At 42.1% G+C, this 27,333-nt stretch overlaps 1 protein-coding gene and 1 long non-coding RNA gene across 2 annotated transcripts in view; one reads left to right on the forward strand and one right to left on the reverse strand.

Moving 5' to 3' along the window:
- LOC309475721 overlaps positions 1-6,980 on the reverse strand; it is a 105,332-nt gene extending 98,352 nt beyond the window's left edge. Inside the window, exon 1 of the long non-coding RNA XR_014197811.1 lies at positions 6,942-6,980. This is a non-coding gene — a long non-coding RNA (uncharacterized lncRNA). The remainder of the gene's footprint in view (positions 1-6,941) is intronic.
- The window catches only part of LOC309475641 (uncharacterized protein), a 29,740-nt gene extending 2,608 nt beyond the window's left edge, over positions 1-27,132 (forward strand). Inside the window, exons 2-6 of the mRNA XM_082138528.1 lie at positions 8,089-8,415; positions 8,571-8,888; positions 25,458-25,580; positions 25,673-25,734; positions 26,677-27,132. Of these exons, the coding sequence (XP_081994654.1) occupies positions 8,089-8,415; positions 8,571-8,888; positions 25,458-25,580; positions 25,673-25,734; positions 26,677-26,724 (878 nt within the window). The 3' untranslated portion in view covers positions 26,725-27,132. The remainder of the gene's footprint in view (positions 1-8,088; positions 8,416-8,570; positions 8,889-25,457; positions 25,581-25,672; positions 25,735-26,676) is intronic.
- Positions 27,133-27,333: the final 201 nt, after the last annotated feature.

Below are 27,333 nucleotides of genomic sequence, written 5' to 3' on the forward strand. Positions count from 1 at the left end.
GCCACCAAGGAGACGGCTAAATCCATCGGCTGCTCTATGGCAGCCCTGGTGGCCACTGAGAGGCATCTGTGGCTCAACTTAAGTGACATAAAGGACAAAGAAAAACATGTTCTTTTAGATGCACCAGTATCCACGCAAGGGTTATTTGGAGACGCAGTTAATAGTGCTGTAGCGAAGTCACAAGAAGCTGCTAAACAGGCAGCTGCACTTCAGAAACTTCTCCCCCGCCGTTCTTTCTATGAGGCTGCTGAGCGGGAGCAGCCTCACTCCTCTAAAAAGAGCGCTGAGCACCGCGCCACTCAGAAACAGAGCGTTTCCTCCCGTGCTCCCCCACAAAAATCTTGGGGACACGGAGGGCGCTCTCAAACCCAGCAGTCTTCGAGGGGTAAAACGGATCTGCGGACCGTTATTACCGCCAAGAAGGCTGCTGGGAAAAAGTCCTGATGTCTGAGGGCTCAGGACAGATGAGGGTAGTCCCCCCGAAGCAGAGCGGTTAACACCTCTTTTCACGGTGCCCGTCTCTCTTCGGTGCCCTCAGGGGACCATTCTGCCAACCCTGCCGCCTCCGGTGTTACAGGGCGCAGCGGTCTCCGGCGAGCACATATCTCAAGGTCCACCCGGAAACGTAGTGGCCTCGGGATGCCCGCCCCCTCTGAGGAGGGTGCTAGAGCAGTCTGTTTGGTCGTTCCCTGCCGGTGCGCCGTTACAGGGCGACGAACCGACTACTCAACAGCAGGAGAAAAATACGGTGCTGTCTCTCTTCGGTGCCCTCAGGGGACCGTTCTGCCAACCCTGCTGCCTCCGGTGTTACAGGGCGCAGCGGTCTCCGGCGAGCACATATCTCAAGGTCCACCCGGAAACGTAGTGGCCTCGGGATGCCCGCCCCCTCTGAGGAGGGTGCTAGAGCAGTCTGTTCGGTCGTTCCCTGCCGGTGCGCCGTTACAGGGCGACGAACCGACTACTCAACAGCAACACAATCCAGAAACCAGTCTCGAGAGGCTGGTACCTTTAGTAGAATCTTTGACAGCGTGGAAGCTACTGTCAAATGTTTCTCGTTGGGTCCTGCAGACCGTGGGAAAAGGGTATCAGATACAATTCTAGAAACGCCCAACTCGGTTTATGGGGGTCCTGCCCACAGTGGTGGGCCCCGAGCAGGTTCTGGTTATGGAACAGGAAGTAAACACTCTGTTAGAGAAAGGGGCCATAGAATATGTACCTCCCTCCGACAGGGAAACCGGGTTTTACAGCCGGTACTTCATAGTTCCAAAAAAAGGACGGGGGATTGCGTCCCATTTTAGATCTTCGAGTTCTGAATGAGTCAGTCATGCAGCTCAAGTTCAAAATGTTAACATTGAGACAATCGTGCCACAGATTAGTCCGAGGACTGGTTTGTCACGATAGACCTCAAGGACGCATATTTCCATCCGTCCGTGTCATTGGAAGTTCCTGAGGTTTGCTTTCGGGGGCAAAAGCATACCAATATCGAGTTCTTCCAGTCGGCCTGGCTTTATCACCCCGCACTTTCACCAAATGCGTGGATGCAGCTCTGGCGCCTCTGCGCCTCCAGGGTGTTCGCATCATGAACTACATCGACGTTTGGTTGATTTTAGCTCAGTCGCATCAGATGGCGGTTCAACATCGAGATGTTGTTCTCGCCCATATGAAAGAGTTGGGGTTACGGCTGAACGCCGAGAAGAGTGTGCTTTCTCCATTTCAGAGGACCACTTTTTTAGGCGTGGTTTGGGATTCAGTGTCGATGCAGGCGCGCCTGTCACCGCCACGCATAGATTCCATCCTTGCAGCTGTGAAAAGTGTAAAGCTAGGCCAGCTACTCACTGTCAAACAGTTCCAGAGACTGTTGGGTCTCATGGCAGCAGCTTCCAACGGGATACCTTTTGGACTACTGCACATGAGACCCCTGCAGTGGTGGCTCAGGACCAGAGGGTTTTCCCCGAGGGGCAACCCATTTCGTACAATCAAGGTCACGCGGCGATGCCTACGTGCCTTGGTTATGTGGAAGAAACCTTGGTTATGTGGAAGAAACCTTGGTTATGTGGAAGAAACCTTGGTTCCTGTCCCAGGGCCCAGTGCTGGGAGCTCCTTGTCGTCGCAAACTGCTAACAACAGATGCTTCCCTCACGGGTTGGGGAGCGATCCTAAGGGTCGCTCATCTCAAGGTCTGTGGGAAGACCATCATCGTTCCTGGCATTCTATAGCCTAGAGATGTTAGCTGTCTTCCGGGCTCTGAGGAGCTTTATCACAGGTCTCAGGGGACACCATGTGTTAGTACATACGGACAACACGTGGGTAGTCGCCTATATCAACCACCAAGGGGGTTTGCGCTCGCGCCCATTATCCAATCTGGCACGCCATATCCTCTTGTGGTCCCAGGGGAAGTTGCTGTCACTCAGGGCAGCCTACCTCCCCGGGGTCCGGAATATAGGAGCAGACACTCTGTCGAGACAGGGGCCGAGGCCCGGGGAATGGAAGCTCCACCCCCGAGGTGGTGGAGCTGATATGGAGGGAGTTTGGCCAAGCATAAGTGGATCTGTTGGCGTCTCGAGAGACGTCTCACTGTCCACTTTGGTTCTCCCTCACGCATCCAGCTCCTCTGGGACTGGATGCTATGGTACAGACGTGGCCGAGGCTACGTCTGTACGCTTTTCCCCCAGTGGCTCTGCTCCCGGGAGTTCTGGAGAGAGTTCGCAGGGACCGGGTTTGCCTGCTTCTTATAGCCCCGCGCTGGCCGGGCAGAGTATGGTTTCCCGATCTTGTGTCCCTCCTCGACGGGCATCCTCTGGAGCTTCCTGTCAGGAGGGACCTTCTGTCCCAAGCAGGGGGCTCAGTATTTCACCACCGCCAGAACTGTGGAACCTGTGGGCTTGGCCTCTGAGGGGGCCCAGCTCATAGAGTCAGGTCTCTCAACTGAGGTTGCTGAGACCATTCTACAGTCCAGAGCTCCCTCCACGAGGAAACTTTATGCCCTGAAGTGGAGAGTATTCACTTCTTTGTGTAGTGACCGTCGGTTGGATCCAGTCAACTGCCCAATTGGTACAGTTCTAGAGTTCCTGCAGGACCGGTTCACTGCAGGTCTGACCCCGTCCACTTTAAAAGGTTTATGTGGCGGCCATAGGTGCTTACCACATTCCTTTGGGTGGAATGTCTGTGGGGAAAGACCCTTTGGTATCTCGTTTCCCTCGTGGCACTTGGAGGTCCTCCTCCCTTTCGAAAAGCGGACCAGGAGGCGAATAATTTGCTTTGCCCTGTTCGGGCGTTAGACGCATATGTCCACAGAGCTGCCCTGTGGCGTAAGAGTGATCAACTGTTTGTTTGCTTTGGATCCCCTAACAAAGGAGGTCCAGTGTCTAAGCAAAGGATGAGCAAGTGGGTGGTTGAGGCTATCTCACTTGCTTATGAGGCGGCTGGACAGCCTTCTCCTTGGGCTGTCCGGTCGCACTCTACTAGGAGTATGGCGGCCTCTAAGGCCCTTATATCAGGAGTATCGTTACAGGACGTTTGTGATGCGGCAGGCTGGTCCTCACCGCACACCTTCGTCAGGTTCTACTCTTTAGACCTAGACTCTACTCCAGGGTCTCAGGTTTTGTCTTCCTAGTGCTGCGCAATTGATTTCACACAGGACAGACATTTGTAGCTATGGTGGCGTTGGTATAGACGTTCCCCATAGCGTCAATTCGACGCAACGCGAGTTCCCTTGAAAGGGAACGCCTCGGTTACGACTGTAACCTCGGTTCCCTGAAGAGGGAACAAGCGTTGCGTCACCTTGCCATATCTCCTTCATGCCTGTCAGCACGACTTCAGCCTCTACGAAGCTTTCGTTTTCTGTTTCGGGCCGGCTTTTATAGCTTCCTGGTACGTGACGTCACCCGCCTCTGACGTTCCGCCACACCATTGGACTGATTTTACATGTGCTTCAAGACGTCATCACGCAAAGCGTTCCCCATAGCGTCAATTCGACGCAACGCTCGTTCCCTCTTCAGGGAACCGAGGTTACAGTCGTAACCGAGGCGGTAGCGTTTCACAAGATAGGCATTACTTTTTCTCAAGAAAAAAAAGCCCTATCAGCTGGTATAATTTAAGGTTAAAATAAGTAATATAGTACACATATTTAGCCAAATACTCTCTATAGCTCTTTTTTTCTAGCCAATTAAATGGCTTTCCTGAGGTAAATTTTATGTGACGATTGTTCTACAGCTGTTTTACCTCTTTCCGCGGTTGAAAAACACTTTGATTGATATTATGAATGAGGAATATACATTTCGGTAAGTTATACTGTATCTTTCAACATTGTTAATTCGTGTTTATTTACTATTAGCTAGAGATGATCAGTTCACGTGCCGCTATAGGAATCTGTCACGTCACATTAAAACGGCAAAACGGTATTTATTGTTTGAATTTCGTAATGGAATTGACAGAATCTGAGAGCTGAGATTTTTTTTAAATATCATGATTCATAAGTAAACTGCTCAGTTTTGTCTGTCGATCTCCGTGTCCTCTTTGCTTCACGATTTTTCTGTGCATTGGACGTTGTTGTTCCTGATCTGTATCCCCAACAGTAGCCGTAAAAAAGTTTGTCATTTTTGGCAGCGTTCCCAAATACTTATCAGCGTCTTTTCACTTTTTTCTTTTATTTGAGCCGCTTGGGTAACTTCGAAACTTTAAATTTTCGCGTTTAGACTCGTCTTGCTCTGTTTGTGTATTTCCCAGTCCTCCTGTTACTGCGTGTTGTTTATCTTTCGCGCCGCGCACCTTTACGGACTTTTTGCTTTCCTCCCGCTTCCTCCTTTTTTCAGCACCGCTTGGGTAGCTAGCCTCGCTTCATTTTTACTCTGTCTACTACTCTGTCTGTCAATCACTTCTTTTTTTGGCACAGCCTTGTCACTTTCGCAGATGCGCAGTAAGTGATATAATGGAATAGTCCAATGTAGTGAGGCGGGGGCCCCCTCCTGTCTGCGACACTAATACTAATTTGATGCCATTTTTCGCAAATGGAATTAAAAAAATATATAATAAAAAAAAAATTAATAAAAACCTTAAGCATAAGTTAATAGGGCATTTTGGGGGCCCCAAGGTAGCTCGGGGCCCAAGGCAATTGCCGACCTTTGCCTAATGGTAAAGTCCGCCCCTGCTTCTTTCCGATCGCGCGAACGTTCCGAAACAGGAGTCGCATCTTCTCAAACTGCGCTGCTTTCATGGACGTCAGTGCCTTGACCGCCTCTTTACATCAGTAATGTGACGCCGCATTTTGAGCTAAAATCCAACGAAATGGCGGACTTAAAAAAAAAAAAAAACAGACGCTAAAAAACAACTAATGAATCACTCAATTCTCATTGGCTACCCGCCAATGTGGCAGGTAGATTGACAGTTTTACCCGCCAATTGCAAAATTCACCCGCATTTGGCGCGTGGTGGTCGGGTGTTAATTTCAGGCCCTGGACACTGATATAGGGACCAAGAATGACACAGACACAGAAGTGTAGCTTCATTCAAAGTCAAATCTTTATTGAAAGCTGTTGTGGCAAAAACAATAACAACAGCATCAAGGCGTAAGAAACATTCAGAGTCAAATTGTATTAAAGTCAAGTTTTATTATCTTGGTCACAAAAATCACCGCAGCAACCCAGTGATTGGAGCAAGAACCTAATCACACAGAAAACAGACAGTCTTTTTATACCGTCTCTTCTGTAATTTTCCGCTCCCCCAGTAAACCAGATCTAGCTGGATTTAAGAAATACAGTGATCCTTCTAAACCCTCCTGGGGTTTTACTGTCCTCACTCCCGTGAGGTCAAAAGCTCTTTATTTGTGGCTAAATAATCCCTCTCTTTCCTGAATACAAATTACCCATAGAGAGTTCAAAGGCTCATCTGACCATTTGTTTTACTGTGTGTATCTTTGTCCCTGCCAGGTGCATACATTCCAGGAGAGAAAACACATGATTGAATTGAAAGAAAACCCACACAATGTCTAAGGAAATAAATAAGAAAGTAAAATATAATTTTTTTCCACAGCTTATATACTACGTTTGTGCGTAGGCTACGTAGCCTATACGAGAAAAGTTGTGAATGAACCACAAACTTAATATAAATGAAGTGACAAAAACAATTATGAAGATACTAAACAAATCCATATGATATTCCAATTAGATGCACTCATGCACAGTGGAAAAACACAGAGTAGGCCTACAATATATGCAAAAGTAGCCCATTAGTAGGATTTAACAGGTGTTGTGCCGAATTTCGACTCCCTGCCAAAATCTGACTCCCCCTCGCGTGCACACGCATGACTTCACTCATAGACAGTAAAAGAGACTTCACTAGCCGTGGCGGTCTTTTTTTCTGTTCATAACAGGTGTAAGTAAGTGTGTTTTTTTTTTTTTTTTTTTTTTTTTTTTTTTTTTTTGTGCGTTTAAAAAAAAAGAAAATAACAGGTTTCGTCCCTCAACGAAAACAAAATAATAAATGAAATAAAAATAATGATGACACGTAGGCTATGATAGGCCTATGTCATTTTTTGCATTAGGCAAGGAAAAACATCAAAACAAAAAACGTATACATGAAAATACATAGTAATACAGCCTCAATTAATTGGGTGGGTTACACAAACACTTTTTTTTTCTTTTAACAGTGTCAGGTAAAACACCAGATTTAACTTTTCAACTTAATTAAATAAAACACAATTGACTGCATGGCCAGCACAATGCAGCGCCAGGTGCGACGCAAATGTTTTTTTGTTTGTTTGTTTGTTTTTGCTATAGTTTCTGCCCTACATAGTTAACATTTTCACGTCCTGCGCCACGTTGTTTAAATAGCAAATGCATTTGCGCCCATGGGCATTCTCTGAAAACTAGGTGTGTTCAGGCGCATTGTTGAAGCGTTGCTATTTTGAGGCATCTGAAACTGACTGCGCCATTGACCAACAAAAACCTGGTCTAAAGTCAATGGCGCAATGTTTTTGTTTTTTTTTATTAAAAACGCGTTAGTAATACGCGCCTGCGAGTCCACAACGCGCGCACACTCTGCTTATTACACACACACAGAGACGGGCAGCATCACACAAACATGCCAAATCCTTTTTCTTTAATGCTTTAGACTCACATGTCTATTGATATAGTTTTATATCATACATTTAAGGCAATTGTTAGGGTTGTTTGAAACAACCCTAACAATTGCCTTGAATTTGTTATTGTTGTGTTTGTTTGTGTTTTCTTCATTTTTAATATTTTTTTATTTATATATTTTACAACTATTTAGTAACTTAATATATATATAGCTAAAATATTTTAACAGGTTGTTAAATCTATCCATAGGGCCGTGGGTGGTGTATCTATCTTATCTATCTTATCTATCTTATCTATCTTATCTATCTTCTATCTTATCTATCTTACAACAGATCTTGTATCAGTTTAGTAATTTTAGATTTCAGGAAAACAGGGCAGGTCTTGAAAAAGATCTACTTATATCACTATAATAGGCCTATTTACAACATTAGCTTTCTACTCATTTTAGAGAATTCTGTTACAACCTCATTCATGTCCAGTTCATGTGTTATTGCTTTTTCATGTGCTAAAAGCACAAAGTTTTTCTTACGGAACAAGAAATCTGTGCATGTTGTGTTTTATTACTTAAGTGTGGTAATCAAGTTCACTAATAGTTCTAATAAAGTTCATTGGCTGTTACTGTCGTTATATTGTTTCATAAATCAGCACGTCTGTTTACCTCAAAGGTAGCGAAGTGAATGAGCTAAGTCTGTTTTGAATAAAAAAGAGGGGGTTGTGAAGAAAACAGAAAACAACATATCTGGAGCTGAATTTAATGTATAGCACCAATTTTGTGATTGGCTGTTATATGGTGTGGGGCCAGGGTGGGCCAAGCTTCTGATTGGGCCAGGCCCGACCAGGCGCCGGCCATTTTTCCCATCCTTAAACTAACAAAAGCGGATTCGGACACGCCATAAATGCACTTGCGCCCTGCGCTTTTGACCATACACTTGAATTGTTAAAATCGGGCCCAAAAGGTTCCTTCCTACTTTATTTATTTGTTCTGACAAAGAATATTAATTTATTTGTTTCAGTAGTGTTTGGTGAAACTGATGAAGTGAAGTCAGTGTCAGTGACTGAGGGAGATTCTGTCTCTCTAAACTCTGATGTTAAAGTACAGAGAGATGATCAGATACTGTGGACATTTGGACCTCAATACACTCGAATAGCTGACATCTTTAAAAGAGACCAAATAAACTATATATTTGTCAGTAATGATGGAAGATTCAGAGACAAACTCCAGATGGACAGTCAAACTGGATCTCTGATCATCAGAAACATCAGATCTGAACACACTGGACTTTATGAACTGACCGTCATCAGCAGTGGAAAAACACAGAGATTCAATGTTTCTGTGTATGGTGAGTAAATGATCATTAAAATGCATTTCTTTTTTTCAGCTTTTCATTCACATTTTTTGTTTCTTACTGATTAACATCTGTATCATGTTATTTTTGTTATTGATTTTTAATAATAATACTGAGATAAAACCTACATGTTCTTTCATGTTTTCCAGCTCCTCTATCCATTCTTGTCATTTCCAGTTACTCTTCAAACTGTTCATCATCATCATCATCATCATCATCATCATCATCAGAGTCCAGATGTTCACTGGTGTGTTCAGTGTTGAATGTGAGTGATGTGACTCTCTCCTGGTACAAAGGAATCAGTGTATTGTCCAGCATCAGTGTGTCTGATCTCAGCATCAGTCTCTCTCTACCTCTGGAGGTGGAATATCAGGATAACAACACTTACAGCTGTGTGATCAACAATCCCATCAGCAACCAGACCACACATCTGGACAACATCAGTCGACTCTGTCAACCATGTGCAGGTACGGCAGAGCCGAGATTACAGTCTTCCCCTTACGAAAAGAAAATATATTTCCCAATGTATGAATTATCAATATATTAAAGGGATAGTTCGCCCAAAAATGATATTTAGCCCATGATTTACTCACCCTCAAGCCGTTCGAGATGTATATGTCAATCTTTTTTCAGACGAACACATTTTCAGTTATTTTAGAAAATGTCTTAGATCTTTCAGTGGTTAGAATGTGAAGCAATGGGGTCCAGCTCGTTGAAGTCCGCAAATGAGCATGCATCCTTCACAAAAGTAATCCATCCGGCTCCAGGGGGATAAACGAAGGCCTTCCGAGGGTAATCCGTGCGGTTTTGTCGTAAAAATATACATATTTAAAACTTTATAAACGAAAATAACTGGCTTCCGGTCGCGGTCGACGCGCGTTCACGGAGATGGATGCTGGCATATGACGTAGGACGTAGCGTAGGAAGCGTCGTGACGTAGAACGAACGTAGAGTTTTGTTTTGCTCTGCTCTCTGGCTGCGCTGTCACGTTCGTACTACGTCACGACGCTTCTATCTCCATGAACGCGCGCCGACCGCCACCGGAAGACAGTTATTTTCGTTTATAAAGTTTTAAATATGTATATTTTTACGACAAAACCGCACGGATTACCCTCGGAAGGCCTTCGTTTATCCCCCTGGAGCCAGATGGATTACTTTTGTGAAGGATGCATGCTCATTTGCGGACTTCAACGAGCTGGACCCCATTGCTTCACATTCTAACCACTGAAAGATCTAAGACATTTTCTAAAATAACTGAAAATGTGTTCGTCTGAAAAAAGATTGACATATACATCTCGAACGGCTTGAGGGTGAGTAAATCATGGCTTAAATATCATTTTTGGGCGAACTATCCCTTTAAATGAAATAACAGTATATTTGAAAATATACAGAATATTATATTGTGTTAATATATTACAATATATTGAATAATACATAAGGATTTGCCGCTTTTCATATATTGAAAAATATGTGACAGTATATTTACTAATATTTATTCAGTAATACATTTCATAATATATAGATGTAAATGTGATCAGATATGGTACTGCATTTGTAATATATTGCAGATATATTTACTAATGCATTATAAACACATAGGCATAGAGAAATATATAATTTTATATAATCTTATTTTATATTTATTTACATTATAAATGTTCCCTGTTTTCAATTTAGTTAACAAAAGCACAATCCCACCTGCATGTCAAGTCAAGTCAAGTCCAGTCACCTTCATTTAAATAGCTCTTTTAACAATACAGATTGTTTCAAAGCAGCTTTACAGTGATAATAGGAAATTAAAGTAACAGAGATAGTTTGACTTTGTAGCAGCTCCAGAATAAAGTTATTGTCCAGCTAAAGTTTTGATTGATTGCCTTTCGTCGCAACGATCATTAGTTATAAACCTGGTGGGCGCTAACGCGACACCGTTTTAACAGAAAACTCTTATGTTCTTTCTGCGCAAACTTTTAAATGTGAACCTGTGAGAACGCTGACGGCGTGCACATGCGCCTTACGAGTTCAGTCTATAGGTATGCCCATTTGGATATATGTGCGCAGGCGTGTAGTCCTTCCCTACAAACCAACCCTCAACAAACTAGTCTGGCCTTAAACATTTATAATACATAATTTTTATTGCTTCCTTTAAATTCCAAAATAATAGAACATTAAACACTAACAGATCTCTCCCTATATTAATATTGAGCAAAACACATTAAATAACATTTAATTATAACATTTGCTCTCCTTTAACAGTTACAAGCAAAGCATGCTGGGAACTAGAAATCTGTTGTAACTCATTCCGTGCAATGTGTGTAGATATAAATGTGTGAACATACATTCACATTTATATGGGAACATGCATGTGCAATATATGTACACAAAGGATAACACTTTGTAAATATTAAATGTAATGCTATTTTTGTGTTTATATCTGCCCAGGTGAAAATAAAGTGTACTTGAGTGCACTAAAAAAACACTTAAATACAAGAAAGTACATTTGTAGTACATTCTTATTTTTTGTGCTAAAGAAAAGTGTAAAAATTATACACTATAAATACACTAATTAAAAGTATATTTTTACTTAAGTAGTACTTAAGTGTAATTGCGAAAGTATACTAAATAACATTGATATTTTAAATGTATTTTTAATGCATAGAAAAAATATATACTATTGAAAAAATACACAGAAGTGTTTTATTAGTGTATTTCTTACAAGTACATTTTTAACACATTAAAAATAGTTCATTGTTAGTGCACTTTTAGATAGCTATCATAAGTTTAAATTAAATTGATTTTACTTAAAATTTATTCAAAATGTAATAGTCAAAAATTAAATTTTCCCAAAAGTGCTATTTAAGTACACTTTATAAAAATAAAATAAATATTACTAATTCTTAAATTGATTTTAAGTGTATTCAGATAAGGTACTCCCAGGTGAAAAAGACGTAGTATTAAATGTATTAAAAATATACTTGAAATACAATTAGTATAATACATTTGTATTACCAAAATTGTATTTTAATATATTTCTAAAAAGTATACTAGAAATACATTGGTAATAAATATATGCTTAATTATACTTTAAATAAATACTGTATGCTAAACACAAGCATCATTTTAATATATTTCTAACAAATGCACTACAAGTACATTGGTAATAAATATATGATTAATTATACTTTTAAGAAATATTCTAAACACAAGCATACTTTTAATATATTTCTAAAAAAAGCACTACAAGTACATTGGTAATAAATATATGCTTAATTATACTTTTAAGAAATATGCTAAACACAAGCATACTTTTAATATATTTCTAAAAAGTGCACAAGTAGATTGGTAATAAATATGCTTACCCAGGTGAAAAAAAAGTATACTAAAATACATTTTATTTAAGTGCACTTAGTACACTTAATTAGTACACTTCCATAATGTACTTAAAGTGCTCTATTTTCACGCACTTATTTTGTACTTAATATACTAAAAGCTTATCTTTAGTACTTCTTAAGATAAACTTAAGATCATCTTAGTGTACTCAACTGTGCTATTTTGAGACACACTGAAGATGAACTAAAGTGTATTTTTAATATACTATTTCAGATTTTTTTTTAAAGTATTTTGTTATCACTTTTAGTAAAACTGAAACCATCTTTAATGTGTTTTAAATACAATAATAAATGTAAAATATAATAATAATATATAATATATACAAATTATACTTATAATGTATTCCTAGGTTTAAACAAGTGCACTAAAATACACTTAATTAGTACACTTCCATAATGTACTTAAAGTGCTCTATTTTTGCGCACTTATTTTGTACTTAATATACTAAAAGCTTATCTTTAGTACTTCTTAAGATAAACTTAAGATCATCTTAGTGTACTCAACTGTGCTATTTTGAGACACACTGAAGATGAACTAAAATATGCTTTAACATACTATTTCAGCTTTAATTTATTTTATTTTGTTACCCCTTTTAGTACAATTGAACCCATCTTTAATGCATTTTTAAATACACTTATAAATTATTTAAAATTTAAGAATATATAATATATACAAATCATATTTATGTATTGCTCACATATTTTTTATATAGTAAATCATTTCAAATATGTTTTAACTGTTTTACAGTACCTTTATAAAACATAATTAAATATGTTAATGGTGTATTAAAACACACAGTAAAAAAATATTTGTATAAAACACACACACTTTGAAAGCTAGTAAACTTTAATGTATTACCCAGTGTACATCAGTACAGCAGTCAGCAGCATATGTAAACTGTAAAAAAAATAAAAAAAATACATTAACATAAAATACAGTGATCTGCAGAGGTATTATAAACAACAAAAAAACTAACTTCAATAAACCTAACTAGTCAATAAAGTGCAGTCATTAATAGCTGCAAACAGTTACAGTACTGTTACTGATTGGTCTTTGAGTTTGCCTCATTGTTGCATTTCCTTCGAATCAGTGCTCGCACCTCAGACATGTTGGAAATTGTTTGATCACAGTGTCTATGAAAGGGGAAAAAGATGAGTTTATTTTTATATTAAAGCAAAATTAACCTCTGTTAAAAAAGTAACTGTTCCCTATCAAAAGGGAACTTGCACTGCTTCGATGATGCTATTGGGGAACGATGTTCTCTAGGCGCCTCTTTAATTCTTCTGAGTCGCACTAGTGTCATAGGCTGTCGCCAGTCAAATTCTATTGCCGTGATTGTACAGCTTTTCAAACACCGGTTCACATGGAGGGTATTCCTCATAGCGACATCAATGCAGTGTCTCATTCCCTGTTCTCAGGGAACAGAGGTCGTAACCTAGATGTTTTTTTATTACAACACAGTATGATGTTTTGACATTTCCCTCTGTTGTACATACAAGGTGAAAAAGACATACTGTTAAATGTATTATAAATATGTACTTAAGTAAGTCTTTTTCACCTGGTAAAAATGGAATTCTTTAACATGGCATGTAATGCTTATTTCATATATTTTAACAGTAGACATTTAATATAAAATGTTAATGTAATTCAGAAAAGGAGTTAATAAAATAGCTCTTGAGCATCTGTGAAGTCTACTTGGTATGTCACTGTATCACAGCAAAAAAGGGCAAATTAGGCTAACTGTTTAACTGAAAAAGTATACCCAGCCAACAAGAATAATAATTATAATGTACAACAAATGCTAATCTTGTTTTAGTCAGCCCCCTTTGACTTTGAGAGCAAAAAAAAAATATAATAATAATAATAATTATGTACAGAAACACATACACTCTTCAAAGAGTTAAGGAAATTAGAAGTAGTGCAAAATATTGTAAGCCAGGACAAGTGACTTGCAGCTGTCCCAAAAAAACAATTAAATAAACAGATTTTTTCATGAATGAACACAAATTAGGCTAGACTAGGAAACGTACTCGGTTACTAACGTAACCTCGGTTCTCTCTAGAAGAGGGAACGAGTACTGCGTAAGATATCTTACGCTAGGGGAAAATCCTTTTCCGCGAGATATTGAAGCCAAAAATTATCCTTAATTTTGTAATAATGCAAAACGCGTTGCAGCAGCAATGCAGACATAGGCGAGACAGCTCGCGCGCCTATTGGCTGCTCTGCGGCAACTGCAGCAGCCTATCGAGCGAGGCCTGGCGTGACGTCAGACCCAATCAGGGCACTTCGCGCCCGCTGCGTCACGTCCCGCCGAAATGGGCGTGGTCTAGGCCTATAAATATCGCTCGCAGGCAGCTATTATCTGGTTTTTCATCATCGAAGCAACCAGAGCGTGTGCATGCACGGCAAGATACGCAGTACTCGTTCCCTCTTCTAGAGAGAACCGAGGTTACGTTAGTAACCGAGTACGTTCTCTTACGAGAGGTCTCTCGTACTGCGTAAGATATCTTACGCTAGGGGACCCAATGTAAAACGCCGTGCATGCTGAGATCTGACACCAAAGACCCAAGGGCGAAAGCCCGGGGTACATATAGTGCACAATCACTCAGTGAACTCACAGAGAGTCCGGGAAGAAGGAGGGGTGCAGCCTCACTTTTCCACATAAAGTAGCGTCGAAGGGACGCGAATTTCATCATACAGACAGGGCGGGGTACGGCCTGAACTGATGGGAAAAAATGTGGGTCTTACACAGTTTGCCCAGCTTTAAACTGTCGAACATTGAGCTGTGCTCAGCAAACGCAGCATTCTGAGCTGAACGCATCAGGTCAGATAATACTGGTAGTTTAGACCGACAGCAGCCTGGCCTGCAGGGCGGGAACCTCTAGGTTATAAAACCTTATAAATGTAGACGGGGAGGCCCAGCCTGCCGCCATACAAATATCTTGCAAGGCAATCCCACTTGACCAGGCCCACGAAGAGGCCATGCCTCTCGTGGAATGCGCTCTGACACCCAAAGGGCACTGCATGCCCTTGGAGGCGTATGCCAGCGCTATAGCATCAACTATCCATCTGGATAGGCTCTGTTTCGACGCGGCTAGTCCCTTAGAACGTCCGCTAAACGAAACAAAGAGCTGTTCCGTCTGTCTGAAAACAGACGAGCGAGACACATAAGCTCGTAATGCCCTGACTGGGCAAAGGAGGCTCGCGTCTCTTTCCTCATCAGGGACCGGTAGGGCTGACAGAGAGATAATCTGCGCCCTAAACGGTGTGTTGAGGGATTTTGGAACATAACCGTGCTTAGGTTTGAGTATAACTTTTGAGTCATTGGGCCCAAACTCCATGCACGCCGCGCTCACGGAGAGCGCGTGCAGATCCCCTATGCGCTTCACTGAAGCGAGAGCCAGCAGAAACACCGTTTTGAAAGACAGGTGTTTCAAATCGATTGACTGTAAAGGCTCAAATGGCGCACCTTTCATGGCTTCCAGAACCGTAGAAAGGTCCCATACGGGGACTGAGGGAGGTCTGGGAGGATTCAGTCTCTTAGCTCCTCTAAGGAAGCGGATGACTAAATCGTTCCTTCCTATTGACTGACCAAGCGTTGTTTCTGAGAACGCTGCTATAGCCGCCACATAAACTTTGAGCGTGGAGGGGGCCCTGCCCCCATCCAACAGCTCTTGTAGGAAGGAAAGCACCTCCGTCACATCACAGTTTGTGGGTGACACACCACGGGCTGTGCACCAGCCCGAAAACACTGACCATTTCGAAGAATAGAGTCGTCTTGTAGACGGAGCTCTAGCCTGCGTGATCGTGTTTAATACTCCTTTAGGGAGTCCAACATGTACCCGTTGATGGCCCAGACATGAAGGGACCATAGTTCCGGGTGAGGATGCCAGATCGAGCCGCGGGCCTGTGAGAGGAGATCTCTCCTCACTGGTACTGGCCACGGGGCAGTACTTGCTAACTGCATCACGGCTGGGAACCAAGGTTGGTTTTTCCAGAACGGTGCTACCAGCAGTACTGAGCATCCTTCTTCCCTGATCCGTTCTATCACCTGAGGCAGGAGAGAGACGGGGGGAAAAGCATAGAGCGGGCGGCGGGGCCACACATGGGACAGCGCGCTCCTGCTCTTGGAAAAAAATTCTTGACAGTGAGCGTTTTCTTGAGACGCAAACAGGTCCACTTTCGCTCTGCCGAATTTCTTCCACAGCAGTTGGACTGTCTGTGGGTGTAGGGACCATTCGCCTGCCGGAACATTGTTCCTGGACAGTCTGTCTGGTCCTATATTCATGATCCCTGGCACATGCGCTGCTCTGAGCGAGCGCAGGTTGCACTGAGCCCATACCAGGAGGCGTTCTGCCAGCCTGTACAGTTTCTCGGATCTGATGCCGCCCTGGCGATTTATGTAGGACACCACAGACATGTTGTCCGAACGGACCAAGACGTGGTGACCTTTTATTTGGGGACAAAAACGCGTCAGCGCGTTGTCTACTGCCAGCATTTCGAGGCAGTTTATGTGCAGGAGCTTCTCCCGTTCTGACCACTGGCCGAAGAACGGTCTGCCCTCGAGCAGCGCTCCCCATCCCGAGGTGGACGCGTCCGTGGACACCACTTTCACCCTCGAGGAAGTCCCCAGGCTTACACCTGATTGGTACCAGTCGTTCGCTTTCCAGGGTTTCAGAGCTGTAACGCATTTCTGATTGACCCTGAGGCGAAGCAAACCGGGTGCCCACGCTTCGCGTGGGACTCGCGCTTTCAGCCAAAACTGCAGCGGGCGCATGCGTAGCAGACCCAGCTGGAGCACTGACGATGCTGAGGCCATGAGACCTAGCATCTTCTGAAATCTCTTGAGCGGGACAGACGCGCCACAGCGAAAAGAGTTCGCTGTGCGTCGAATGTCTACCGCGCGCTGTTGTGATAGTCGCGCTATCATGGATAGTGAGTCCAGTTCTGTGCCCAGGAAAGATATTTTCTGACTGGGTGACAGGGAGCTCTTCGCCCAATTGACACTCAGACCCAAATCCTCGAGGTGATCGAGTAAAATGGTCGTGTGTTCTATGAGCACTGCGCGAGATTGCGCTAGAATCAGCCAATCGTCCAAATAGTTCAGCACTCGCATGCCTCTCATTCTGAGGGGTGCGAGCGCCGCGTCCATGCACTTCGTAAATGTACGGGGTGCTAGGGACAAACCGAACGGCAGGACTGTGTACTGATATGCCTGGCCCTCGAAGGCGAATCTCAAATATCGCCTGTGACGTGACGCTATTTGTATTTGAAAATACGCGTCTTTCAGATCTATTGACACAAACCAATCTCCTTGGCGAATCTGCACAAGGATTTGCTTGGTCGTGAGCATCCTGAACTGTCGCTTCACAAGCACTTTGTTCAGTTGCCTTAGATCTAGTATGGGTCTGAGACCCCCGTCTTTTTTCGGTACCAGGAAGTATCTGCTGTATAGCCCTCCCTCGCTCTGATCTTGAGAGAGAGGTTCTATGGCCCCTTTGCTCAATAGTTTCGTCACTTCGGCTCGAAGTAGATGTGCTACTTCTGTTTTTACCGTGGTCTCGACGCGCGCCACATAGCGGCGAGGGCGTCGGCGAAACTGCAGCGAATAGCCTCTTTCTATAATGTTCAGCACCCACTTCGAAAACCCCGGGTAGCTTTGCCCATGCGTCTGCATGGATAGCTAGGGGTCGAATACGAAGCGCGCTCCGCTCGCTCAGCGATGGAGAAGCTTCGGTGTGCTGTAACACAAGCGTGTCGCTCGTGGCATTTGAGGCGTGGGGCGCGCTGATGACAGCGGGCAGATTGCCCGCGCTCGACTCCTCTACGGTGGTTAACCGCGAGGGGGAGGGCTGGGCGGTTCCCGTGGGAACTGTCATGTCTATGTGTGGATGTGGGCGCGGGACAGCGGGCACATTTATCACACCGAAAGCATCGTTCGCTTGCGTGAAGCGAGTGCACGTTGGTTTCGTTTTTACAGAAACCGTGAGACATGCATAACGTGGTGTTAGTGGGCACTGGGTAGTGGGCACGTTCACCATGTTTGAAGCGCAACCGATCTGAGTCGGTTTTATGTGCGCGAGCCCTGTGTGACAGGCTGTGCTTATGTGTAGGGATGGGCACTGGGCAGTGGGCATTCTTACTACACACGAAACACCATCGGCCGTGGCCGGGACACCAGAAAATACACTCTTTTGGGGATTTATCTGGGTAGCCGTGAAAACGGCATTTGTGTGCAGGCAAGCGGGTGACAGAACCGACTTGTTGGCTGCAGAAAACACTGGAACAGTCACATTTTCTGGAACTGGACGAGCGAATAGCTTTGGTGTGAGTCCGGCCGCAGCGGGACTGGAACACCGTCGTTTTCCTAGCTGTGCTAGGACGACTTCGGGGCCTCGGGCTTCACCGTGATCCTAGGTCGCGAGCCGCGTCCTGCGGGGCGGCGACCGGATGAGCGGGAGCGCGGTCTCGCGCTTCTGGCCTGGCGGCGCTGTGAAGTGGAGGCAGTGGACGGTGGCTGTGAGCTCTGAGCAGACGGTTTCGCACGGCCTGCTGCAGAGCTGGAGCGCTTCGGGAGGAAGTGCTTCATAGCCTGAGACGCTTTCTGTACCTCTGCGAATCTCTCCGCGAAATCTTTGACGGAGGATCCAAAGAGGCCTGTGGCGGAAAGCGGGGCGTCGAGGAACGCGGTGCGTTCAGACTCGGCCATTTCCGAGAGCGTCAGCCAGAGATGTCTCTCAGACACGGTGAGAGAAGCCATAGTCCGTCCAATGGCTTGCGCTGCGGACTTAGTAGCACGAAGAGCGAGGTCCGTGGCACTCCTTAAGTCCGGCACACAGATCGCGTCAGGTCCTTCCTCATCCAGCTTACGGAGGAGATCGGCCTGGAAGATCTGGAGCGTTGCCATGGTGTGCAACGCTGACGCAGCTTGCCCGGCGGCGGAGAAAGCGCGGTGGAGCAAGCTCGACGTCGTGCGGCAAGCTTTAGAGGGTAGGGCCGGCTTAGCGCGCCGTCCAGCGGAGGGCGGGCATAAGTGGGCCGCTATCGCCTCTTCAACCGGCGGCAGCGAGAGGTATCCTCTGTTCTTGGCATCGTCAACGGCGGAGAATGCCAAAGAAACAGCAGGACGCACTCTAGCAGAATAGGGGGCGCTCCAGGACTTGGCGACTTCTTCGTGTAACTCAGGAAGAAAAGGCGCCGGTCTGGACACAGGCGAAGCGCGCTCCCCAGGCAGGAAAAATCCATCCAGCCGGTTGTGAGCGGGCTGCTCAGGCGAAGACCACTCGAGGCCGAGGCTCGCCGCGGCCTGTGCGAGTACTCGCATGAGTTCCGTCTCAATGGAAGCTCTCTTGCCTGACGAAGTGCGGGCAGGGGGTGCGGGGTCCTCAGAGCCCGCCCAATCCTCACTGCCTGACGCCAGGATAGAGCAGGAATCATCCTCTCCCAGCAGGGCTTCCTCATCCGCGATATCAACGGAAGCGGCGGCAGACGGCGGCCGCTGTCCGTCAGGAAGCGAAACAGAAGAAGCCGGGGAAGCAAGCGGGCGAACCGGCGAGCTTTGGCGGCTGAGGGAGGGTTCCGGGGCCCGCTGGGCACGGCGCTTTTTACGGCGCGACGCCGCGGCGGGCGGGGGAGCAGTCTCGGTGAAGACGGCTAGGCGAGTCCTCAGAGTCGCCATTGCCATCAGCTCGCAGTGAGGGCATCCGCCATCAGCGAGCGCGAGAGCTGCATGTTCCTCACCCAGGCAGGAAACGCAGATCACGTGGCGGTCCCCGTCGCTGAGTGTGGCTCTGCACGAGCCGCAGGAAGGCATCTTTAAAAAGACGCTAGCTCTTTTAGAAATGTGTGTCGCGGCGGCGACACACACACACAGAAATACAGTGCAAATAAAAGAGAAGGATATAAGCGCCGGAAAGCGCAGCAGGAAGGCAGGAAGGCGGCGCGGCCAGCGACTTCAGTGACTCGTCCCGCTGAAGGTGCTCTCTCTCGACGGCGCGGCTTCTAATCCAGCTCCAGCGATGCGTGTGCTTCGCTTGAAGGATGAAAAATCAGATAATAGCTGCCTGCGAGCGATATTTATAGGCCTAGACCACGCCCATTTCGGCGGGACGTGACGCAGCGGGCGCGAAGTGCCCTGATTGGGTCTGACGTCACGCCAGGCCTCGCTCGATAGGCTGCTGCAGTTGCCGCAGAGCAGCCAATAGGCGCGCGAGCTGTCTCGCCTATGTCTGCATTGCTGCTGCAACGCGTTTTGCATTATTACAAAATTAAGGATAATTTTTGGCTTCAATATCTCGCGGAAAAGGATTTTCCCCTAGCGTAAGATATCTTACGCAGTACGAGAGACCTCTCGTAAGAGAACTAGGAAAACATGTTGGAAAAAACTAGGACAAAAACTAAACAGTGAGCTATTTATTTATGCAAACAGCAACTAAAACTTACCAGTAACATCTGATAACAGTATCTTCATCTCTTCGAGATTCAAGCTTGGCTCTGATTGGTCAAATTGAATGTAGCTGACCTGAAAAAGACGTGCTGTTACACAGAGTCAAAAATACGACTGGCAAAGTAAACGTAAATGTAATACAAATCTTACCTAGACTCACAACATAATGAGGTTCCAAATGTCACACGTCATGCAAACTTGAAGATGGGGGGAAAAATAAAAACAACACTAACAGTTACGTTTTCTATACGCTGATTTCACGCAGCCGTTATTTTGAAATCGAAAGCGAGGCTCCGGTGGGAAGAAAACCGGAAGTGTCGCCTTTAATCACAGGAGAGTCGTGAATGTGATAGCGTATTGTTGTGTTTAATGATGTTGTGTCAATTCTAAAAATGTACAAACATTTCTTTCATACTTTAGACTATATACAGTGAAATTCATTTATAAATAAAATATTTGTTTTATATATAATTCAGAATGTAAAAAACGAAGCAGGAATGAACTATACATATCCTATATTGGATATTAACATCCAATAGTGTAAATCGCGGCAGCAGCTTCAGGTTGGTAATCCAAGGCATTGTTGTTTATCTTTACTTCCGGGGTTCTTCCCACCGGAGCCTCACTTTCGATTTCAAAATGGCGGCTGCGTGAAATCAGCGTATTAACGTTAGAAAAAGAAAAAAAAACTCTAAATACTGTCATGATCACTCATTAAGTAGTTGCAAAACATTTAAGAATTCCTCTGATGAACGATTCACCAAAACTGTTCACGTTTGAAAAAGTTAATAGCAAAAAACATTACCTAATCCATATGAATCGCGTGGTCCTCCAAGTCCTCTAAAGAAACACGATCGCTCCAGTTTAAATTTAGACTTCTAATCTCTGAATTATTAGAAATCTAATCACATTCAATGGAACGCACAGCAAGCTCTGAGTGAGGTGTGAGCTCATAATTATCACAAGAACCAATCACAGACGTTCAACAGCTCTGGAACCAATCAGGATTAGTCACGTGTGTTATTCGTGTTTTTCAAATTTAAACAAGTTCAACATATTTTTGGACAACATTTAAACATCTTTGGAAAATGTATCTATGATGCATTTAAAATAATATGATGTTGATATCCTTTTGGGAATTTCAGTAGTAAAAACATATCATGTAATGGACAACAGCCCTTTACAAGTAGCCTACAAACAAGTAAAAGTGAACAACATTCATTTTAAGTGCTTATTGCAATGCTTAATAATAGTTGAAAAATGTTTATAATACATTAGAAGTTGGTACATTATACAAAAAATCTAAAATTTTAAAATGGTAAAATGATAAATATTACAAATATATTGCAGTGGGCCTAAGTGTTTAAAGTACTTTAAACACTAAAAGCTTAATCATTTAGCTATGTTCTTACACAAGTTACACAAATGTACTTTAAGAGCAACATAAGTATGTTTTCTTTAAATACACTAAAACTTCCCACAAATGGTATGATTGTGTTAGCATATTTCTTAAAATTTAATTACACTTTATTTTAAGGTTATTACTATGGTAAGTAGGCTACATGTAACATTTGTAACAAGGACACTGTAAAATAAAGTGTTACCAAATATTTTATCAATATATACAGATATTGTATTAATAGCCTACGGAGCCCCTAAAGGGACGTGGTGGTGGAAAAAAATTTAGGTTGGGATTTTTTTTATTTTTTTATCTTTTGCGTTCCCCCGAGAAACTTTGCGTTCCCTCGCAAAGTTATTTGCGTTCCCACGCAAAACCTGTTTTGAGCTCGGACAGACACTTCCTGTTTAATGTCCCGCTGGCAGTGTTTCAGAGCTCCGTACGTTAATGGAGCGTTTATAGTGTTTGAACTTGGACTCAAATATAAAGAAATGCGGCCAGTGCTTAACTCAAGGAGTTCAGTGAAGCTGGCAATATTCCAGCCTGGTCTCATTGTTAATACGTAGGTATTAATAGGCCTACGTAATTTTCAAAGATAGAAAACGTACTTTTTTGTACGTTTGGGATAGATGCTGAAACGTATAATATGGACGTATCTGCAACGTTTAAACGTAACATTATTACGTTTTTACAGCTAAAAAACGCAAACTATTTACGAATATTTAATATCATAAAGATATATTTATATTTCCCCTTTTACCATTTTATAGATTATAAATGTAACATCCCTTAACCCTACTCCCACACCTAAACATACCCATTTTATAGACAATATTAAAAGGATAAAACGTAGGCCTAATGGACAGATATGTGAAGGGAAATGGCAGTTTTATTAACAATATCATTAATAGATAGTTTGAGCCACTAATCCTACCCTTACCCCTAAACCTAACAATTTCTTAAAACTACGTAACGTTAGGCTACAATTATAAAGAAAAACAACAGACAGACACGTAGGCTATAGGCTAGGCCTACTCACAATAATTTATTTAGTGAGAAAATGTCAAAACCGGTACCAAAAGTCGTTCACATGACGATGTCTCGCAGTCCTTTCTGGCAGTATATAATAGTTTTGTATGAGGTAACGTTACAGAGCAGAATTTAAATTATTAATCCATGAAAATGTTAATCCGGTTTCGGTTAATTGTTCGCTCTGTGAAGGCGCGCGCGCTTCTCCATTTCAAAATGTAGTACACCAACTTAACACGGCATGTTGCAATCTGTGACGAAGCATGCGAGAGCCATGAGCGTTTGATATCACTGCCGTAAAACATGTCGTAATGCTTCGGGCGCAATTTTTGAATTTGAATTCACAACAAGTGCGGGATGCCGGGATTTGACAACAATCACAGTAACTTATACAACGAGCTACAACCCAATTCTCATCAAAACGAGCTTTATAATATTAATTTGTCTCTAACCAGACGAATGAGAGACAAGTAGGCCTACAAATTAGGGGTCGTCTGCAAAGTGCAAATCCCACAACCCTTCTGCACATTTTATATTATTGAACATATTCAATAGCTTGACTGTGACGCACTTTACTGTCACCAAATTCAGTTCACACATCACTGCTCTCCTGCTGGTTATACTACATAGTTTGGTTTTAAAAAAAATGCATAATTTTTATAATTATTTATTATGAAATAAAATCAATAACTTCAACCTTCTTAGAAAATATATTATAAATAACTTCACACTGTTATACAGTGATGCCATCAAATTCAGTAAGCAAATATAATGCAAAAGCTGTGTACAGTACCAATATAATTTGTGTAAAGAATAGGCCTACTTATTTTTTATGTGCAATTTCTTCCCAAACTAAGTGTGGCCTATAACCAACATTAGAGCAGTGATGTGTGAACTAAATTTGGTGTGTTACAGTGAAGTTATTGAATATTTTTCATAATATAAAATGTGCAAAAGCAGTGTAGTATGACCAGTGGGTCACCATTGATATGTAAACTGAATTGGGTGGCACTACAGTTTGTAACATTAATGACTATTTTTGTATTTTTGACTATGAGTTGATGCTGTAGTCGTTTTTGGGTTATAATGCACTTTACAGACGGTCCCTTTGAACTTGTCTCTCAGCCGCCTGCTCAGAGATCCATTTAGCCTATATTATAAAAGCTTGTTTTGATGATAATTGGGTTGTAGCTCGTTGTCTAGGTTACTGTGATTGTAAATAGGTGTCGTTTGTGCTTTAACAACGTTTAGCTCAAGAACAGGGACGTTTGAATAGCCTATGTGAATATTGCCAGCTTCACTGAACTCCTTGGGCCAGTTGTTCAAAGCAGATCGGATTTTGGTTATCGGATTGGATCAAATCTTGAAAATGGGTTGTTCAAAAGGGAAAGAAGGAATCTGAAATCAGATTAGATCACGGAATCCAATCCTAGTTTTAATCTGGATCAAACCTTAAGTTTGTGTTGTTCAAAACTTGTCAGTAGGATTTGGATAACTTTGATCCAAAAAAACAGGATTATCCTGATCCCAACAGGGGGTAGGATTTCAAGGTGGATTCCAGGAAGAAAATGTAGTATAACTTTAAAATTGGTCAAAAATACAACATTTGTATCATGTAATATACACACACACTCATATTTTTATTTTGCTTTTGATTATAGCTTAACTGTTGAAGTAGGCTACATTAGACATTAGGCTACATATTAAGCCTTTCGGTAGCCTACTGTAAAGTAAAAAAAAGATTAAATAATCCCCAAACAGCTGTAAAAATCAAACAAAAATATTATATTTAATTCAAAGTGTTTTATCACTGTTTCTAAACTACATTGGCACAAACAAAATAGATGAACCAGTCAAAAGATCTTTGCAAGCGAACACAAAGTTTTTTTGGTGAATGCTATACAAAACTTTTCTGAGAGAACGCAAAAGCATTGAAATATTTATTTTTTCCCTATCTCATATTTTTACATGACCATGTCCCTTTGGGGGTTCCGTAGAGCACCAGTAATCCAGATTTGGAAAAAGTTTACATCCAGATCAGGGTGATCCAATCCAATTTTGCTTTGAAAAACCAGCACAAAAGTAAGATGGATTACCTGATCCTGGATAGCAAAACATGGGATTTCCAAATCCAGATCATTCTGATCCAGATTACACTTTTTGAACAACTGGCCCCTTGAGTTAAGCACTGACCGCATTTGAGTCCAAGTTCAAACACTATGAAACGCTCCATTAACGTACGGAGCTCTGAAACACTGCCAAACAGCTAAACAGGAAGTGTCTGTCCGAGCTCAAAACAGGTTTTGCGTGGGAACGCAAAAGTTTTGCGTGGGAACGCAAAGTTTCTCGGGGGAACGCAAAAGATTTTTAAAAAAGAAAAATTCTCCCATCCTAAAAAAATTTCCACCACCACGTCCCTTTAGGGGCTCCGTAATAGCCATACATGGTCAATCACATTATATTTTTCAGAATATTCCCATATATTTTTGTTCCGTAAGGGTCTGACCTTTATTGATTGGAATATTTTTTAGGTTTATCTTTGTGAGCTATAACCCTAACACAATGTCAGCATATTTGAGTATTTTCCTTAACTTGTTTAAGACTATTAGGGCCAACATTACTTTACATTTTAAGAGTATCTCCAGTTGTAATTTTAACTTTTTAACTGTATTAGATTCAATTATCTCCGTGATCTGCTGTCTGGTGTCTCAGGTTTGAAGTCAGACTTGCAGGACTAATGTAAACTACATACTGTTTTCTGTTTGTTCATTACAGAACAGATTCACCGTTCATATTCTATACCAGTGCTAGTTTTATCGTTATTACTGGCCATAATTGCAGTTTCTGGAGGGATTGTGATCTGGCACATCAAGAACCGTAAACAAGCAACACCAAGTAGTAAGTATTACTGCAGTTGAAATGAGTCTTTTGTGTTTCACCATTGCAGGTTCATGTATAATTTTTATAGTTAAATGTGATTATTAAAACAGTTGAAACTGAAGAAATACTTTATGCTACAACAACATTCTGTGCACGTCATGTACGGAATACGGTAAGATACAGTGTTGCTGTGTGCGTTGTGTCTCGCTGCCTGTAAAGCTCCGCACCAGTGCATTGATGGATCATTCATGATCATTCACAAATCAAATCTCAATGCCTGTCTGTGCTTGCTTTCTTATGATAGCCTAAGCAAAGATTCTGCTCTATGTTAAGATGAATTATAGATGATTTTGGATTTAATGCTAGTGATTCATTTAAAGACATCGTCTGTCTGTATTATAAGCATGTGGACATCCCTTTCTACTTCTGCTCAGCTACACCTGTTACAGGTGCGCACATCTTTACAAATCTGACTGGAAAGAAATAGACAAAAATGACAAATAATCCAGTAGCAACATCAGAAAAGACTGCAGTTTGTCAGCTGACAGTAAAACCTGTTCAACCTGTCATTTAAAAACCAGTCCAAAAAAAAAAAAAGAAAAAAAGAAAGAAAAGACACCATTTAGACTCTGAGGAATAAATGTTTTAAAGATTCTGTTAAATTATGTAATTTACGTCAACATGTTTTTGCATTGTTGTATTTTATTTTACATTATTTAATATTCAACAATATTATTGATCTGCCTGCATTGACACCATTATATGAGAACTTCTCTCGAGAGCGGCTGTATGTATAAATTAACAAAATGTATAACTTTTTATACAACAAAAATGAACCATCACTGAACTTACTTATGCTGGACTATGACACTGTTTTCTTAGAAAAACTAACTTTATTGCATTATTTTCCTGTTATCACTGTAAAGCTGCTTTGAAACAATCTGTATTGTAAAAAGCACTATACAGTATATCGACTTGACTTTCAACTTTATAATCATGATAAACGCCATGGATTTTCTGTAATTTGTTATTCTCTGTAAGATGAACCTCTTTCTCCAGTTTTGCATCTGTTCATCAACACTGTTCCTGATTTTACTTTTGTGTTTTCTTACAGAAACGGAATGAAGATGATGAAGTAGTGTACTCAAGTGTTATGAGCTGAAGAGCAAAATTACTTTTAACATTTTGTCAACAATAATTAAGTCTCATTGCAGTATAGAGAAGTGTTTCTCAACTACTGGCTTATGACCCAAATATTAATGAACCAATGCTACATGCATTAAAATACTTCTAACCTTACTGTAATCATAGATACTGTAAGTTAAATAAGTTGGGAGAAAACTGGTAGTGGTTTAGAGAATGGATGAATTTTAGAAACTAAAATAATTTCATATTCAGCTAATTTAATGTTAATAAAAACCTGTCTAACAATGAAATGATACTTGAGCTTGTGCTTCAGCTTCCTTAAAAACAACTGTCAGCGTTTGTGTATTTTCCCATATTTCAGCATTATTTCATGAACGTTGTACTGAAACGAATGCAACAGAATAAACTATTTAATTTCACTTCATGAAGCTTTTATTATTAAATCACTTTTCTTATACTATTTTCTCAAACCTAAAACAATCTAGTCCCTGATAGCTTTTAACATAACAAACCCTAAATTACACAAAAAAATTATGAATTTAGTTATTTCATCCAGTTAACATATAAAACCAGCTTGCTTTAGTCTAACTATCACTTGAGCAGTTAAAGCAGTTTTCCTGCGTAA

The sequence above is a fragment of the Leuciscus leuciscus genome (genome assembly GCF_965113295.1).
Source record: "Leuciscus leuciscus genome assembly, chromosome: 15".
Classification (NCBI taxonomy): domain Eukaryota; kingdom Metazoa; phylum Chordata; class Actinopteri; order Cypriniformes; family Leuciscidae; genus Leuciscus; species Leuciscus leuciscus.